Source organism: Hypanus sabinus, chromosome 21 (assembly GCF_030144855.1).
Source record: "Hypanus sabinus isolate sHypSab1 chromosome 21, sHypSab1.hap1, whole genome shotgun sequence".
Lineage (NCBI taxonomy): Eukaryota > Metazoa > Chordata > Chondrichthyes > Myliobatiformes > Dasyatidae > Hypanus > Hypanus sabinus.
The window spans coordinates 35,610,552-35,630,391 of NC_082726.1; the positions used below are offsets into that span (position 1 = coordinate 35,610,552).

Below are 19,840 nucleotides of genomic sequence, written 5' to 3' on the forward strand. Positions count from 1 at the left end.
ATCTTGTGTGTGTTGCTTTGGATAAATGACAGAAAGAATTTAATGCAAATATGTGTGAAGTTTTGCACTTCAGGAAGACAAACTAGGTAAGACTTGCACAGTGAATGGTAGGGCTCTGAAGTAGAATGTAGAACAGTGGGACCTGGGAATACAGATCCATAATACCTTGAAAGTGGGATCACGGGTAGAGAGGGTTATAAAGAGAGGCATGTTGGCTTTCATACGTAAGGGCAATGAGTACAGGAGTTGGGATGATATGTTGAAGTTGTACAAGACATTTGTGAGGCCCTATTTGGAATATTGTGTTCAGTTCTGGCCACCTACCTACAGGAAAGATATAAGTAAGTTTAAACTAGTGCATAAACAATTTACAGGATGTTGCCAAAACTTGAGGATCTGAGTTATAGGAAAAGGTTGAATAGGTTAGGACTTTATTCCCAAGCACACAGGGGAATGAGAGAAAGTTTTACAGAGGTATACAAAATTATGGGGGGTATGGATGAGGTGAATACATGGAGGCATTTTCTCCTCAGGTTGGGTGTGATGAGAACTGGAGGTCATAGGTTTAGGGAGAAAGGTGAAATATTTAAAGGGAATCTGAGGGGAAGTATCTTCACTCAGAGGGTGGTACAAGTGTGAAACGAACTGAAACTAGGCAGAAGATAAGGACAGTATTTGAGTTAGATGGGCCAAATGGCCTGTTTGCATAGTACTCTGCCTCTACAACGACAAAGGAAACACAATAAAAGCAATAAACTGGAAATCCAACAGTTTTAAGGAAGGCCACTGTAGAACTAATGTTTCCTGATTCACAGACAATATCAGCTGGGCAAGTGTCACTGTTTAGAGGGGAAGTAGATGTTGACACTAGGGCTCAGTGGGCGAGTCCCAGCTTATCCTGGGTTAATTTCTACTGCAGATGTAAGCATAATAAATCAGACTGCGGGTCCCGTGCAGCATTGAAAGAGTGCGGCAACGTTGGTGCTGCAGTCTTTTCGACACCCACCTTCCCTCCCTCATTCCTACAGATGAAAAATGTGCCATTATGTAGTTTGCAAGGACAGTAAGAAAGTTACTCCTGGAGCTATAAACAATCTGCTGGAGGAACTCAAAGGGCCAAGTAGCAAATGTGGGAGGGAAGGAACTGTTGATGTTTTAGGTCAAGGTCCTGCATCAACAATCTGACTGTTTGTTGTTCCAAGTTCCAACATCTGCAGTCTCCTGTGTCTCCAGTTATTCCTGGTCCCCTGGGTAATATCAACCCCAGCCCATAACCACCATTTCTGTAGCCACTTATCCTGCCCAGAGCCCATTTCTTCCCCGAAATCAGACAGTGTCCTGTGCTGAGGCACAGTCCAACAGAGAGAAGCAAACTGCTCTCTCACCTGGAATGACAATGGCAGAAATTCGAGATGTCAAGACTTAAAGATGCGCTTAAACAATGGGTGTGGAGAGGATATACAAATAAATACAAACTTATTTATGGCTGGGGAGGTTCTGGGAAATCTGTTTCTTGTTGAGTCTGATGCAGGAACTGCATCCAGAGTGCTGAACTACAAGTAAACAGTTACGATTCACATCACATTCTTTCTGCTCTGGTTGTGTACTTGACCACAGAGAAAGATTTAAGGGTGATCTGAGAGGGCAGCTTTTTCACACAGGGTGTTGGGTATTTGGAACAAGCTGCAGAGTTGGGTACAATTGCAATGTTTTAAGGGCATTTGGACAGAGACTATATGAATAGGAAAGGTTTAGACCAATGGTTCACAAAATTTTTTGGGTCACCACCCTTTTGGCACCCAGATCATATTCCCGGCATTCCCCTCTTCCTTTCTGGTCATTACATAAAAGCTATAAAGAATTTTGATTTACGATGCACAGCAAAAGAAAATAGGAACTGCAGATTCAAAACAGTGACAAATAATTGCAAAAATATTCAAATAATTTCAAGGCTGCAAATGAATTTTCTTTATTCAATTACAGTAAACAATTTTCATCAACAATTTTTAGAGCACACAGTAGCAGTTCAACTATTCACCTCTTCATTGCTTTTTCACCTTTCAGTGAGATGGATGGGCTTGGTGCAGTGATATCAGCTTCTCAATATTAGGATGAATGTCACTCAGAAGAAGTCTCCAATCCCCACATTCAGTAATTTGCAGTCTGTTTCATTGCTTTGAAAAAGGTGGGCAACTGTAGTTAAACCATACTCCACTAAATATGATGTTGAAAAGCAATAAAAACCACCTTGACCTTTTCCAATTTTCGTAAACAAACATTTCCATAAGATGTATTTCAGACATTGTACATATATATCATATAATCATATATATCACAAATCTCCAAAAGTATTTATCTTTTTCCACAGTTCAGGATAGCATTCAGAAATTTCTTTCTACAACCAAAAGTCTTGATATAATTTTTTGAACCTCAGCTTCAGCACAAAGATATTTTGTAGCGAGATTAGTTCCTCCTCCATCCTTCCTGTTAATTTCTCATTGCAAGTGTTCAGGAATGAATTCATTACCCAGTCTGGTATTTGGATCGACAGAAGATCCTGAAATCCCTCTGATGCTCCCCCAGGTGGGCACAGTATACATGAAGATTATCATCTGGCATTCTTTCTTTCTCTTCCAACTCAGGCAGGCTTGGAAACTGGAAAAGGTCACGATGGCCAATGTTGCACTTAAATAGGGGTAATTTGTACAGAAATATGACCTTGATAAGATTCACACCATTTCCTTGCAATTGAAGATTGATGTCATGAAATTTTATGAATAATTCCGACAAGTAAGTAACGTCATGCCTAATATTCTTAAGTTGATTACTGAATGAAGCATTCGAGTCTTCAAAGAATTTTATCAGTTTCAAAGAGTGCATAAGAGTGTCTCAAGCAGTTTCCATTTGACTTCTGTCTGCAGCAGCAAGCATTCAAACTGTTCATTTTTCTGAATACAAAGATCTCAAAACTGTGGAGAATTATTTACTGCTGTGATAACAGTATTTAATGATTTGTGCAGTCGACCACTTTGATTTTTTGCGACAAGATGGTGTCTGTGAATTGCACAGTGAAGGGTAAATATGTAAGGTACAACTTTTTTCAACAAAGTATTAACCCCATGGTGACGTCCTGTCATTGATGCTACCCCACCTGTTGCACAAGCAAGGATGTTGATGGGTGGAATGTTCTTCTCTTTGAAAAATTGCTCAAAAACTCAAAATATTGACTACCCCTTCATTTCTGTTTCTAGTCGCCTTGCAAATAACAATTCTTGATCCATACTTTCATCTTTTATTAAGTAAACATAACCAAGAAACAAAAATTCATTGCTGACAATGTTAACTCATCCAACTGCAAGGCAAATTCTGTTGTCCTAAGTATGTTGCATAATACATCTTCCACATTCTGAGGGGTTTCATCTATTCATCTTTGAACAGAGTTGTCACTGAGTGGAATTGCTTTAATTAATTGATCTAGTGACTTTTGCAGAACTGTACTCAGAACCTCCCTTACTGCTGGCAGAACCAGTCCTTCTCCCATTGTGTTGGGCCTTCCATATTTGGCATTGAGCAATGAAATGTTGTATGAAGCACACAAACCATCACTGTTTGTTGTGAAGTGCTGGCAAACATGTTTTAAGGTGTTTACCATTTTGGGAAAACTTTTTCACACAACAGACACACTGGCTGCTATTGGCTGCTTGGTGCTCGTATAATTCCATATTTCAGATACTCTACACTGTACTGTCTACACTTCCTTTCCATTTGGTCTGCTTCTGCCATTTTCATTATGGATTAACGACCACAGTGAATTGCTTAATGTTGAAGTCAAACTTCAAGCACTGCGATCAATAAAGGGGGAAAGTTATGACATTGTCATAGCTCACACTAAATCTGACTTATCTGCCTGAAGGTACATAAAGTGGGGCAGCGATATCTTGGTTGGGCCATGGGCTAGTGAAATGTGGCCAAGACAATTTGAAATGGCAGAGTCTGAACCTTATCCCATTGAATGTCATTCCCTAATTCACAGGAACTGCATCACTAGGTGTTTAGAGTATGGGAACCGTACTAGCTAAAACTGTACCACAGTAATGAATGACAATAATGCACAGACTGGACTCTGAAATGACACGATTTCTTCAGTCCAGATTTTTTCCGCTATACCAAATACAGAAGCTTCACATTGGTTTTCATCAGCTATAACATGGTTTGAGCAAAGTCTAGGAGAGCGGTGGTTTAGGAAGAGATTAGGAAATTTTATGCTGATTATAGTCAGTTTTGAGGCACTGAGCTTCAAATGCTTATAATAAGTAATTCATTTCTTAAATGAAACCTGTAATCCCTCCATTGCTCCCCCCCATTACAAAGCAACCCCGCCTCCCCCTTTATCTTTATCACCCCATTATAAACTCTCACCACCCCCCAGAGAACCACTGGGAACTTTGTGAACCACTGGTTTAGAGGGCTAAGGGCCAAATGCACTTTGGAGATCATGCTTTCCAAATGTATCAGGGCTTGGTATTGCAACTGCTCTGCTGATGACCACAAGAAACTGCTGAGATACATGGACACAGCTCAACACATCACAAAATCCAGCCTCTCCTCCATGGACACTATCTATACTTCTCCCTGCATCAGTAAAGCAGCCTACATAATCAATGACTCTACACGTCCCAGATGTTCTCTCTTCTCTCTCCTCCAATCGGAAAGAAGATATAAAGCCGAAGGGCCAGGTTCAAGCTTCCATTCTGCTGTGCTAAGACTGTTGGGTGGACCTCTTGTATGATAAGATAGACTTACTCACAATCTATCTTGCCTTATTGTCTGTCTGCACTGCACTGTCTCTGTAACTATTACACATAATTCTGTATTTTGTTGTTGCTTTTTCTATATACTACCCTAATGTACTGATGTGATGAAATGATGTGTATGGTTTTTGCAAAGCAAAATTTTTCACTGTACCACAGTAGATGTGACAATAATAAACCAATTGACCAAAATCAAGCAAACAGGATTATTTTAGATGGGCATTGAGGCTGACTGAATGGCCTATTTCCTTACTACTTAACTCTTTCAACATGTGAAGCCCATGACTGTTACTGTGTGAAACTAGGATGCTGAGGACAATTAAACCAAATCCCTCACTCAGTAGGCCTAAACCAGTCTTTCCCTTACCCCTTGCAGATCGTCGCAGCTGAAGACAGGGAGACACAGTGCAAGAGAGAGCTGTGGTGGGTGTGGATTGCATTGCTGGAAGCTGTGGAAGAGCAGCAGCACATTGTTTGTGCTTCCCCAAATACCTCATAGCACAGTTCACACAATCAAACAGTGGCAGTGAATCTTAGCTCCCAACACAGTTTGCCTCCCAGGTGCCAGGGTCCGGGATGTTTCAGATCACGTCCATGATATCCTGAAATGGGAAGGTGAACAGCCAGAGGTCATGGTGCATATTGGTACCAATGTATTAAGTAGGAAAAGAGAGGAGCTCCTGAAAACCGACTACAGTGAGTTAGGAAAGAAGCTGAGAAGCAGGTCCTCAGAGGTAGTAATCTTGAGATTATTGCCTGTGCCACACAACAGTGAGTATAGGAATAGAGTGAGGTGGAGGATAAATGCGTGGCTGAGGGATTGGAGAGGGGGCAGGTTTCAGATTTCTGGATCATCGGGACCTTTTTTTTGAAGAAGGCATGACCTGTACAAAAAGGACAGGTTGCACTTGAATCCCAGGAGGACCAATACCCTGGCAGCGAGGTTTGCTAAGACTATTGGGAGAGTTTAAACTAGAAGAGATGGAAGAAGGGGCAATTGGCTCACAGATTGAGAAAGCTTGTAGGCAGTGTGAGAAGGAAGATAGGCAGGTGATAGAGAAAGGATGTGCTCGGACTGATGGTTTGAGATGTGTCTATTTTAATGCAAAAAGCATCATGAACAAAGCAGATGAGCTTAGAGCGTGGATCAGTTCTTGGAGCTATGATGTTGTGGCCATTAGAGTCTTGGATGTCCCAGGGGCAGGAGTGCCAGGCTTTAGATGTTTCAGAAAGGACAAGGAGGGAGGCAAAAGAGGTGGGGGTGTGATGTGACATTGCTGATCAGAGATAGTGTAACGGCTGCAGAAAAGGAGGAAGTCATGGAGGAATTGTCTACTGAGTCTCTGTGGGTGGAGGTTAGGAACAGGAAGGGGTCAATAACTCTACTGGGTGTCTCTCGTAGACCACCCAGTAGTGAAAGGGACATTGAAGAGCAAATAGGGAGACAGATTCTGGAACAGTGCAGTAATAACAGGGTTGTCATGATAGAGAGTTTAATTTCCCCAATATTGACTGGCATCTCCCTCTAGAGCGAGGGGTTTAGATGGGGGGGAGCTTGTTAAGTGTGTTCAAGAAGGTTTCCTAACACAATATGTAGATAAGCCTTCAAGAGGAGAGGCTGTACTTGATCTGGTATTGGGAAATTAACCTGGTCAGGTGTCAGGTCTCTCAGTGAGTGTGCATTTTGGAGATAGTGATCACAATTCTATCTCCTTTACCATAGCATTGGAGAGGGATCAGAACAGACAAGTTAGGAAAACATTTAATTGGAGTAAAGGGAAATATGAAGCTATCAGGCAGGAACTTGGAAGCATAAATTGGGAACAGATGTTCTCTGAAATGTACAGCAGAAATGTAGCAAATGTTCAGGGGATATTTGCGTGGAGTTCTGCACAGGTATGTTCCAATGAGACGGAAAGGATGGTAGGGTACACGAACCATGGTGTACAAACACTGCTGAAAATCTAGTCAAGAAGAAAAGAAAAGGTTATGAAAGTTTCGAAAAACTAGGTAATGATAGAGATCTAGAAAATTGTAAGGCTAGCAGGAAGAGGCTTAAGAATGAAATTAGGAGAGCCAGAAGGGGCCACAAGAAGGCCTTGATGAGCAGGATTAAGGAAAACCCCAACTCATTCTACAAGTATGTGAAGAGCAAGAGGATAAGACGTGAGAGAACAGGACCAATCAAGTGTGACAGTGGAAAAGTGTGTATGGAACCGAAAGAGATAGCAGACATACTTAATGAATACTTTGCTTCAGTAATCACTATGGAAAAGGATCTTGGCGACTGTAGGGATGACTTACAGTGGACTGAAAAGCTTGAGCATATAGACATTAAGAAAGAGGATGTGCTGGAGTTTTTGGAAAGCATCCAGTTGGATAAGTCACCGGGACCGGGTGAGATGTACCCCAGGCTACTGTGGGAGGTGAGGAAGGAGATTGCTGAGCCTCTGGTGATGATCTTTGCATTATCAATGGGGACAGGAGAGGTTCAGGAGGATTGGAGGTTTGTGGATGTTGTTCCATTATTCAAGAAAGGGAGTGGAGATAGCCCAGAAATTATAGACCAGTGAGTCTTGCATCAGAGGTTGGTAAGGTGATGGGAGAAGATTCTGACAGGCAGGATTTATGAACAATTGGAGAGGCATAATATGATTAGGAATAGTCAGCATGGCTTTGTCAAAGGCAGTTCTTGCCTTACGAGCCTGATTGAGTTTTTTGATGATATGACTAAACACATTGATGAAGGTAGAGCAGTAGATGTATGTAGTGTATATAGATTTCAGCAAGGCATTTGATAAGGTACCCCATGCAAGGCTTATTGAGAAAGTAAGGATCCAAAGGGAAATTGCTTTGTGGATCCAGAACTGGCTTACACACAGAAGGCAAAGAGTGGTTGTAGATGGGTCATATTCTGCATGGAGGTTGGTGACCAGTGGTGTGCCTCAGGGATCTGTTCTGGGACCCCTACTCTTCATGATTTTTATAAATGACCTGGATGAGGAACTGAAGGGATGGGTTAGTAAATTTGCTGATGATACAAAGGTTGGGGGTGTTGTGGATAGTGTGGAGGGCTGTCAGAGGTTACAGTGGGACATCAATATGATGTAAAATTGGGTTGAGAAGTGGCAGATGGAGTTCAACCCAGATGAGTGTGAGGTGGTTCATTTTGGTAGGTCAAATATGATGGCAGAAAATAGTATTAATGGTAAGACTCTTGGCAGTGTGGAGGATCAGAGGGATCTTGGGGTCCAAGTCCACAGGGCACTCAAAGCTGCTGTGCAGGTTGGCTGTGTGATTAAGAAGGCATACGGTGTATTGGCCTTCATCAATTGTGAGATTGAGTTCAAGAGCCAAGAGGTAATGTTACAGCTATATAGGACCCCGGTCAGACCTCTCTTGGAGTACTGTGCTCAGTTCTGGTCACCTCACTACAGGAAGGATGTGGAGACTATAGAAGTGGTGCAGAGGAGTTTTACAAGGATGTTGCCTGGATTGGGGAGCATGCCTTATGAGGACAGGTTGAGTAAACTCAGCCTTTTCTCCTTGGAATGACAGAGGATGAGAGGCGATTTGATAGAGGTGTATAAGTTGATGAGAGGCATTGATCGTGTGGATAGTCAGAGGCTTTTTTTCTAGGGCTGAAATGGCTAACACGAGAGGGCACAGTTTTAAGGTGCTTGGAAGTAGGTACAGTGGAGATGTCAGGGGTAAGTTTTTTATGCAGAGACTGGTGAATTCGTGGATTGGGCTGCTGGTGACGCTGGTGGAGGTGGATACAATAGGGTCTTTTAAGAGACTCCTGGATAGGTACATGGAGCTTGGAAAAATAGAGGGCTATGGGTAACCCTAGGTAATTTCTGAAGTACATATTTGGCACTGCTTTGTGGGCCGAAGGGCCTGTATGGTGCTGTAGGTTTTCTATGTTTCTGTGTTTTAGATCCTTGCATCATCCCCTCTCCCCAGTCCTGTCTTTCATCTCCTCCCAGTGTCTAGTCTGTTTCACAGCCACTTTGTTTGGCCCTTGTCTGGCAAGTTCTTGTGCTTATGTTCCCATTGCAAACTCTTCCTGCCCCAGCTGTGTACTTGATCTTGAGTTGCATGTAAATATTTTCTACTCCCATTTCCGGAGCTTTGGTGAGCTCATTTCATTTGATGTTACCGACTGCAGCCCCACATCTCAGAAATCCAGTCTGTTCTCCAACAGAGAAATTGAATGTATAATCAGCTCGACCGTCCCCCCTCCCCCACGTCACCGGTGTCCCCAGCAACCAAAGGTATTGGCCCCTACTGTAGGGACAGGTGGGTGAGTCCAGCAGGTGAGCATGTGTGCCAATAGGATTATCCTGAGCACTAGCATAGACTCAAATGGGCTGAATGGCCTCCTATTTATAAAATGTCGGAAATGCTTTCACCTTTTCCTTGGAGAATGATGACCTCTGGATGTGGTGCTGGAAGTATGGACATTATTGCCTGTATATCCTCAAGGTGACAATCTCTAGAGACAAGCCCCTGACACTCTCTCCAAGTTCTGTCTTTGCATCAGTCTCTCTCCTCGTAGTTTGGATCCTTGCTCAGTCACAGGTCAGTCTAATTTTCTAAACCATGTGCCATTTGAACTATCTGTTCACTGAGATAAAAGTACACAGTGGGAATTGCCCCTCTGTACAGGAGAGCTTGTGGAACTTAGCTACACTGGCTGGAATGGTATCTGCAACAGGTTTATTACTGTCACATGTATTGAGATGCAGTGAACATTTTGTTTTGCATGCTATCCATGCAGCTCACTTCAAAACACCAATACACTGAGGTAGTACAAAGAGAAGAACGATAACAGAATGCAGAGTAAGTGTTAGAGTTTCAGAGAAAATGTACTGCAGGCAGACAATAAGGTGAAGGGGCATGACGAATTCGAGATCAAGGGTCCATTTTATTGCACATTGCTGAGGGAGAACTAGTGGAGGGAAGGGGTTGTGCCAGGCTCCCAGAAACAGTTGTTGGCACACCAGCTCTGCCAGTAATGAAGATCCCTCCACAAAGAGCTGACTCCTTATGTGGCCCCATTCCCAGGAATGCTTCCCGAGCCAAACAACATTCCAATGTTCCTGGAAAGGCATGGATGTCACTGCCAACTGTTTATACCTTAGCCCTACCCTTGGCTAGACACTGATCTCTGAGGCTGCCCCAAAGCTTCCCACACTCACAAAGACCGCACAAGGACACCAACACCACCCCCCCCCCCCCACCCCGCCTCCCTCCAGCACCTTAAAGTCCTTTGGGAAGGATGGATATCAGACAGCACAAAGGAAGTACTTGCCTGTCTGGTGGGGACTTCAAGGGCTTCCGTGCACTGGTGAATGACAACTGTCTCCTGGAAGAATCCGAGGTGGTGGTGGTGCGAACATAAGAGTAGGGCTGGTTGGTTCCCTGGACCTCCTCAAAGCTCCAGCCATCCACTTGGGTGTCAACACGTCCCTGAATCTTCTCAAGGATCTGACGATGAGACTTCTCGTGCTGTTTGCCCAGTCCGGCCTCATTGGTCAAGAAATCCTTCTGACCACCATCTGCAGTACCAGGCTTCTCCAGATGTTCCTTCAACTGGACCGGTCTGGGTCCCAGAGACAAGAAAATGGTAACAAATTGGAATATCATTTTTCTCTCCATTTATATCCCTTTCCCGGCAAGCTGCTCACGACTCCGAGTGAAGTAGGTTTCTGAGCCCTCGCTGTGTCTATGGGAAACACTGGGGGCTGAGGAACAAAGAAAATTCAACTGACAGCAAGACTACACAACAGATCTGAAGGAAACAACTTGCTGGTCCGAAATCCAATCAAGTGAGGGGCAGGAACAAGATGAAGGGTCTTATCAGTACACTCAGTGCAGGAAGAGGAAGCCTCCAATAGTGAAAAACCAATAAACAAAAAGCTGCATTCCCCGTGCGCTGTACGTGAATGGGCAGGAAGACAATCTGCAATCCGGTCTGCTCGATTTCACTGAAACAACAACTAGAGGTATTTCTGGACATTGTTTTAATCCCAAGAATAAGATTCATTGTTTTCAGAGTGGGCTAGATTTATTGCCTCAGCCTTAAACAGGAGTTCTCCTTAGCACACATTGTTTGACTGCCTGGCTTCAGGAAACATAAAACACAGGGGAGAAAGGACAGGCTCCCTCCCTGTACATCAGTTGCCTGTCACTGCCTTCTAGCAGCCTTGTGTGCTCTCTGCAGTTCAGTGAGGCCAGCACAGGACTCATAGTCTATCAGCAGAGGAGGGTTCAGATCTGTTCTTACATAAAACATGGAACAGTACAGTACAGTACTGTATGGCCGTTCAGCCCACAATGTTGTACTGACCTATATAAATCTGTTCCATATATAAACCTTTCCCACACAGCCCACAACCCTCCATTTTTCCCACATCCATGTGCATCGAAGAGTCTATTATATGTCTCTGATGTATTAGCCTGAAGCATCACCTCTGGCAGTGCATTGCAGGCAGGCATCCATAGTGAAAATAAGATGATGGGGGCCAGGGAGCTTGAAATCATTGAAAAGATCCAGAACATGTGAGGTGTCATGGATGTAGGTAGGAAGGAACTGAATTGGGTGAGGGGGCAGGATAAGACAGAGTTGAGGTATGTAGATGTGAGTTCAGTGTGCCAGGAACGCTGCAGATAAAGGAGGTGCTGTAGTAGTCTGGCGGACTGACAACTACCTTGCTGAGGCCCAGTGACAACTCTCAGACACCTCCTCTTACTTATCCCTCAAACTGAATCCCACTGAGGAGTGCCAAGCCATTGCCTCTCACACCATCACTGACCTTATTAGCTCTGAAGATCTCCCATCTACTGCTCCCTGTACCTCCTGTTTCTACCTCCTACCCAAGATTCACAAACCTACTTGTCCAGGTAGACCCATTGTTTCAGCTTGTTCCTGCCCCACTGAACTCGTATCATAGAACGTAGAAATCTGCAGCACATTACAGGACCTTCAGCCCACAGTGTTGTGCTGACCACGTTACCTACTCTAGAAGCTGCCTAGAATTCCCTAGCGCATAGCCCTCTATTTTTCTAAGCTCCTTGTTCCCATCGAAGAGGGCTCATAAAGACCCTATTGTATCCGCATCTGCATACCTTGACTCTGTTTTACCCCCTCAGTTCAGTCCCTTCCTACTTCCATCCATGACACCTCAGATGCTCTGGATCTTTTCAATGATTTCAAGTTCCCTGGCCTCTATCATCTTATTTTTATTATGGATGTCCATTCCCTATACACCTCCTTCCCCCACCAGGAAGGCCTTATAGCTCTCCGCTTTTTCTGGACATCAGACCCAGCCAGTTCTCCTCCACCACCACTCTCCTCTGTCTGGTGGAATTTATCCTCAGAATAATTTCTCTTTTGTCTCCTCCCCACTTCCTTCAAACAAAAGTTGTAGCCATGGGCACTTGTATGGGTCCCAGCTATGTCTACCTTTTTGTTGGCTAGGTGGAACAGGCAGTGTTCCAAGCCTACACTGGTGCCCATCTCCCACTTTTCCTACACTTCATCGACGACTGCATTGTGCTGCTTCCTGCACCCGTGCTGAGCTCATTTGCCTCCAACTTCCACCTTGCCTGGTCTATTGCCGACATCTCCTTCCCCTTTCTCAATCTCACTGTCACTATCTCTGGAGACAGCTTATCTACTGATGTCTATAATAAACCCACGGACTCTCACAGCTGCCTGGACTATACCCTTCCCATCCCCTTCTCTGAATTCCTTTGTCTCTGCCGCGATGAGGCCACACTCAGGTTGAAGGAACAGCACCTTATATTCCGTCTGGGTAGCCTCCAACCTGATGGCATGAACATCAATTTCTCAAACTTCTGGTAATGGCTTCCCCACCTCCCCCTGGCTCTCTCCTTCACCAATGCCCATACCCTTTCTCCAGCCCTGTGTCTCTTTTATCAATCAACTTCCCAGCTATTTATTTCATTGCTCCCTCTCCAGGTTTCACCTATCTCCTTTTAAATCTACTCCTCATTTTTTTCTCCAGTCCTGCCGAAGAGTCCCGGCCTGAAACATTGACTGTATTTTTTTTTCCATAAATGCTGCCTGGCCTGCTGAGTTCCTCCAGCATTTTGAACATGCTGTTTGGATTTCCAGCAACTGCAGATTCTCTCTTGTTTGTGATTTGCATCCAACTCTCTTAGGACCACATCAAAGCTGCTTTACTTTGGACAATGCACTCTGTACCCATAAGACATAGGAGCTTATTTACACCATTTGACCCACTGAGTCTTCTCCATCATGTGATCATGGCTCTCAACTCCATTCTCCTGCCTTCTCACCATAACCTTTGACACTATCAATCTCCACTATAAATATATCCAATGACTTGGATTCCACAGCCATCTGTGGCAAAGAATTCCACAGATTCACCACAATCTCTTTTAAAGGGACATCATTGCATTCTGAGGCTGTACCCTCTTATCCTTCACTCCCCCACTTTTGAAACATCCACTCTATCTAGAGCCTCCAGTATTTGGTAGGTTTCAATGAGATCCCCCCTCATTCTTCTAAACTGCAACGAGTACAGGCCCAGAGCCATCAAACACACCTCACATATTAACCCTTTCATTCACGCTGAGAGTTCCAAGCTAAATGCCCTCCAATCTCTAGAGATGATCCAGTAAAGTCCCCTGTTGAGTTGTCCATCCAGTTACTCAATTCCAATAACTAATTCTGCAGCCTGATCACCAGTCCGCACTGCTTTCCTACCAGATACTCACCCCTTTGTTTCTGAAATCTTTAATCAAGAGTTTGTTTTCTTCCCACTCTGGAATGAGGAATAGAAATATCACAGATGCCAATGATCATGAAAAGCAGAAAAGACAAGCTAATTATTGTGGACAATTTGAATCAAAGGAGAAAACAGAAGTCTTTAGGTTATGAAGCAGGTTTGGGAACTGGGATGGTGAACCTAATGTGCTCAATATTCTTCTCCCAGCCTTGTACTGGATTGGGGATCTGTCAATCTCTGGTAATCTGCAACATTTGGGACTTGTGGTACTGAATTTACAGATATTCCAGAGTATCGGAGGCTATTAATACTCCATCACACATCTAATCCACTTTATGTTATGATGTTGCATGGTAGAATAGTAAATGTAAAGTTTAAAAGGGAGCATAGGAAACAAGGTCCTGGCAGGTTTCGAGGGAACATGGGAAACAAGGTCCTGGTAGGTTCTGAGGGAACACGGGAAACAAGGTCCTGGCAGATTTCGAGGGAACATGGGAAACAAGGTCCTGGCAGATTTCGAGGGAACATGAGAAACAAAGTCCTGGCAGGTTTTGAGGAAACATGGGAAACAAGGTCCTGGTAGGTTCCGAGGGAACATGGAGTCAGAACAATGTGAACTTAAAGGGAGCAAGTGGATTAGGGTACTGATGGGTCCAAAGAGAGTACAGAAAATGGGGTCCTGGTTAGCTTAAAGGGAGAGGGGCAACTCGGGTTCCAGTGACTGGACGAGGATGTTTAGACAGGAAGGGAATTAGCAAGCTGCCAAACATGACAAATGAACCTCTCAGTTGAGGAAGGAAGGGTAACCAGGCATTAAAGCAATGAGAAGGAACAAGAAGAAAGCTAAATTTATAATAAAAAGAACAGGGTTAAAAGGCATAGAGATGGAGGAATAGTTTCCGGCCTCAGTGAGCACTGGCTCTGGCTGAAGGGAAGATGCAGAGAGACCTGAATCAACTGTGGAATCCTTCGGTGAAAGAGCTGGGAGCCTGTCTCCAATGGAAACCGACGGTGAGGAGAATTTTAATCGTGGAACACTAGCTGATAGGGTTTTATTTCACGTTCTGTGCTGCAGGGAGGATCTCTCTCTACATGGTTTAATAGAGTTAAAATAGAACAGAACTGAGAAAGGTCGATTGTTTCCCGTGATTTGGGAACACAGCAATGATGAAGATTTAAGCTTTGAGGATTTAGGGCAGAGAGCTAGTAAATCAATTCACACAGAGAGTTATTTCAGCTGTGCTGGAGTAGTGTTAGCAGGTCAACGTACTGTATAAACCAAGGTTAGGGAAGCAGTAGACAGAAGACAGGAAACAAGCAACAGGAACAAACATTAATTCTGCTTCTTATGCACAGGATGAATACTAATTAGAGTGGTTGGCTTGGATTGTCTGGTTCCATCTCAAAATGTCCTTGTAATGCTCGTATTTATATAGTGCCTTTCCCCATCCTGTGCAGAGTATACTGACTGGCTGCATCACAGCCTGGTATGGAAACACCAATGCCCTTGAATGGAAAATCCTACAAAAAGTAGAATAATAGTGGATACGGCAATCTATCATGGGTAAAGATCCCGCGCCCCCCCCCCCCACCACACCCCAAAAGAGCACATCTACATAGAGCGCTATAGCAGGAAAGCAGCATCCTTCATCGGGGTCTCCTCCACCACCCAGGTCGTGCTCTATTCTCATTGCTGCCATCAGGAAGAATGCTCAGTAGCCTCAGGACTCATGCCACCAGCTTCAGGAAAAGTTATTACCCTTCAACCATCAGACTCTTGAACCGGAGGGTAACTTTAGCTGCCTCATCACTGAACTGTTCCCACAACCTTCATCTCATCTTCATCTTCAGGAACTCTTCATCTCACGTTCTTGATACTTATCACTTATTGATTTATTATTACTTGTTTCCGTTTGTATTTTCACAGTTCATTGTCTTTTGCACACTGGTTGGTGTGGTCTTCCATTGATTCTATTTTGGTTATTATTCTATTATGGACTTGCTGAGTAGGTTGACAAGAAAATGAATCTCAGAGTTGTATATGATAACAGATATGTACTTTGAATATAAATTTTCTTTGAATTTTGGTACAGACCACTACCATTGGTGTTCATTGACAGAGCCATTGGTGACTTCCCCCCATCAACATCGTGGGGGGGAGGGTTAAGGGAAGGGGTCACCATTGACAAGGAACTCTTGTAACAGGATGTAACAGTTCAGCTTCATGAACACCGTGACATTCTGCAGCCTCTTGACAATCCAAAGCCTTTACACCATCTACAGCATTAGTCAGGACCATACTGGAATACTCTACTGATGGCAGCTAAGTAGGTTAACACCATCCAGGATTGGCAGCCTGTCCAGCACCCTGAACAATCACCCCATCCCACCCAACAACTATCATGAACATGGAGACATACACTGAAATGTTTTGTTTGCGTTAACAAATAGCACAATCTGAGGATTACTGGGGGCAGTCCACAAGTGCTGCTACACATTCCAGCACTGAAATAGCATGGCCACAATGTTCAGCAGAACACCACGCAGCCAGCACACAACCAACAACAGCAACGCCATGAACCCCTTTCCCATTCCCCCCCACACTCGCACACAAGCGGTCCTCCAACCCAGCACAGGCGGCTTCTGGGCCACCAACCTCCAGACCATAGCCCTGGACTCGCAGCCCATAGGCCTCTGACCTCCAGACTCACAGACCTAGACGTGGAATTAAAATGTGTGGCCACTGGGAGATCCTGCTTTTTCTGGCGGACCAAGCGTAGGTGTTCAGTGAAACGGTCTCCCAGTCTGCATCGGGTCTCACCAATATATAAAAGGTCACACCGGGGGCACCGGACGCAGTATACCACACCAGCCGACTCACAGGTGAAGTGTTGCCTCACTTGGAAGGACTGTCTGGGGTCCTGAATGTTGGTGAGAGAGGAAGTGTAAGGGCAGGTGTAGCACTTGTTCCACCGACAAGGATAAATGTCAGGAGGGAGATCGGTGGGAAGGGGTGGGGGGTACGAATGGACAAGGGAGTCGTGTAGGGAGCAATCCCTGTGGAAAGCAGAAAAGGGGGGTGGGAAAGATGTACTTGGTAGTGGGATCCCGTTGGAGGTGGGGGAAGTTACGGAGAATTATACGTTGGACCCGGAGGCTGGTGGGGTGGTAGGTGAGGATAAGGGGAACCCTATCCTGAGTGTGTGGTGGGCGGAGGGGGTGGGGCAGATATGCGGGAAATGGGAGAGATGAGTTTGAGAGCAGAGTTGATGGTAGAAAAGGGAAGCCCCTTTATTTAAAAAAGGAAGACATTCCCTTCGTCCTGGAATGAAAAGCCTCATCCTGAGAGCAGATGTGGCAGAGACGGAGGAATTGTGAGAAGGGGATAGCATTTTTGTCAGGGACAGGGAGGGAAGAGAAATAGTCCAGGTAGCTGTGAGAGTCTGTAGGCTTAAAATAGATATCAGTAGATAAGCCATTTCCAGAGATGGAGACAGAAAGATCAAGAAAGTGGAGGGAGGTGTTCATTTCCGACAGGTGAGGCGACACTTCACCTGTGAGTCGTCTGCTGCGGTACACTGCGTCCGGTGCTCCCGGTGTGGCCTTTTATATATTGATGAGACCCGACTCAGACTGGGAGACCGTTTTGCTGAACACCTATGCTCTGTCTGCAAGAGAGAAAGCAGGATCTCCCAATGGCCACACATTTTAATTCCACGTCCCATTCCCATTCTGATATGTCTATCCATGGTCACCTCAAGATGAAACCACACTCAGGTTGGAGGAACAACACCTTATATACCGGCTGGGTAGCCTCCAACCTGATGGCATGAACATTGACTTCTCTAACTTCTGTTAATGCTCTTCCTCCCCTTCTTACCCCATCCCTGATATATTTAGTTTTTTCCCCCTCCTCTTTTCTTTTCCTATCACTCTGCCTGTTCTCCATCCCCTCCCCCTTTCTTTCTCCCTAGGCCTCCCATCCCATGATCCTTTCCCTTCTCCAGCTCTGTATCCCTTTTGTCAATCACCTTTCCGGCTCTCAGCTTCACCCCACCCCCTCCAGTCTTCTCCTATCATTTTGCATTTCCCTCTTCCCCCTCCTACTTTCAAATCTCTTACTATCTTTCCTTTCAGTTAGTCGTGATGAAGGGTCTCGGCCCGAAACTTCGACAGCGCTTCTCCCTATAGATGCTGCCTGGCCTGCTGTGTTCCACCTGCATTTTGTGTGTGTTGCTTGCATTTCCAGCATCTGCAGATTTCCTCGTATTTGTTTAATAGGAAAGATATTTTTGCAGGATTATGGGGCAGGAGTGAGAACAGTGAGAACAGAGAGTGAGAACATCACTTGCCCCAGGGCAGGAGCTGGGATTTGACAAGCTCCACTACTGTTGGTCTCTGTGGTTCTGATTTGACATTTCAATTACGTTCAGTGTCCTTCAAACCTCATGTTGTTTTAAGATTCCTCCATGACTTTGTGATTTCCTCCCACACTGAAACACTCCAAAACTGAGTGTGGTTCTAATTCCTGGCCTTTTATTTCATTGGGAGTGAACCTTTAGCAGCCTTGGACTTTAGTTCCAGAATTTCCTCTGTAGCACACTTCAGTTATATCCTCTCGGTCACATCTGTCATGTGATTACCCACTTTACTCTAAAGCACGAGTTGTCAGAGAGTCATAGAAAAGTACAGCACAGAAGCAAGCCATTTTGTCCATCTAGTCTGTGCTGAGCCATTTAAATGCCTACTCCCATTGACCTGCACTAGGATCATAGCCCTCCATATCCCTACCACCCAGGTACCTATCCAAACTTCTCCCAAATGCTGAAATTGAGCTTGCATGCAAAACTTGTGCTGGCAGCCCATTCCACACCCCAATGACCACCTGAGTGAAGACATTTTTTCTCACGTTCCTCTTGAACTTTTCATCTTTCATCCTTAACTCATAACCTCTAGTTGTAGTCCCACCCAACCTCAGTGGAAAAAAACCTGCTTTCATTTACCATATCTATATCCCTCAAAATACATGCACATAATTTTGACATTATGCATCCACAACTCTCCATTTTCAGAAAGTCACAGGATTAGTCAAAGCAGAAACAGACCCTTTGACCCACTGGGTCCATGCTCCCATTTACACCAATCCTGCATCCCATGCAGCTCCAATTTTACACCAATCAACTATCAACTTCCCATCAACTATCAAAATCCTGTCAACTTCCCATTTACACCAGTCCTACATCCCATCAACTTCCCATTTACACCAACCCTACATCCTATCAAGCTCCCATTAACCCAATCCTACATCCCATCAAACTGCCATTAACCCAATCCTACATCCCATCAAACTCCCATTAACCCAATCCTACATCCCATCAAAATCCCATTTATCCAATCCTATATCCCATCAAACTCCCATTTACACCAATCCTACATCCCATCAACTTCCCATTTACACCAATCCTACATCCCATCAAATTTCCATTTACACAAATGCTACCCTCATTCCATTGTATTCTCCCCACATTCCCAGCAACTCCCCCCAGATTCTATCACTCACATACACACATGGGACAATTTGCAGTAGTCAATTAAATACTATCTCACTTGGCTTTGGGATATGGGGGGAAACCCATTAAGTCACAGGTTGGACCTGTAAACTCCACATAGACAGAGCCAAGCATCAGGATCGAATCCAGATTGCTGGAGCTATGAGAGAACGCTCTACCAGCTGTGCCTCCAGGCTGCCCCAAGTACAGAGGACAGCACTGTCTCCATGGACAGTACTCTTCTCTGAGCTTCTCTTCCCTTCTCACTCTGGCCTTAGATTTTCCTCATTGACCAACTTTTATCATCTCTCCCAATATCCTTCTGCAGGTCAGGATCGTTCTGTCTGGTGATACATCTACAGAGCAGCTTGTGCATTTTACCGTGTTACTGGCAAGTTGCTCCTAACTCCAGTCTCTCTCATGTAATGTTTCAGTAAACAGGTGTAATGACATAAAGCTCCCAGCTCATTGACATTTTCTCTATTTCTGCCTTTACTTTTGATAAGTAGTAACTGTCCACCAGCTCTGTCACAGGCAAGGACATTGTCAAGTGACAGTGCCTCAAGAACATGACCCTCACCATCTAGGACATGCCCTCTTCTTGCTACTGCTCTCAAGGAAGAGGTGCAGGAGCCTCAAGCCCCACACTCAGTGATTCAGAAACAGCTTCTACTACTCCACCATCAAATTTCTAAAT

The 19,840-nt window shown here is 44.6% G+C and overlaps 1 protein-coding gene across 2 annotated transcripts in view; it reads right to left on the minus strand.

The window, feature by feature from the left end:
• Nucleotides 1–10,695, minus strand: part of mmrn2a (multimerin 2a) — a 32,241-nt gene extending 21,546 nt beyond the window's left edge. For both annotated transcript variants that reach the window (XM_059946305.1, XM_059946303.1), the window contains exon 1: nucleotides 10,129–10,695. In XM_059946305.1, the coding sequence (XP_059802288.1) occupies nucleotides 10,129–10,475 (347 nt within the window). In that variant the 5' untranslated portion in view covers nucleotides 10,476–10,695. The remainder of the gene's footprint in view (nucleotides 1–10,128) is intronic.
• Between the last annotated feature and the right edge of the window lie 9,145 nt (nucleotides 10,696–19,840).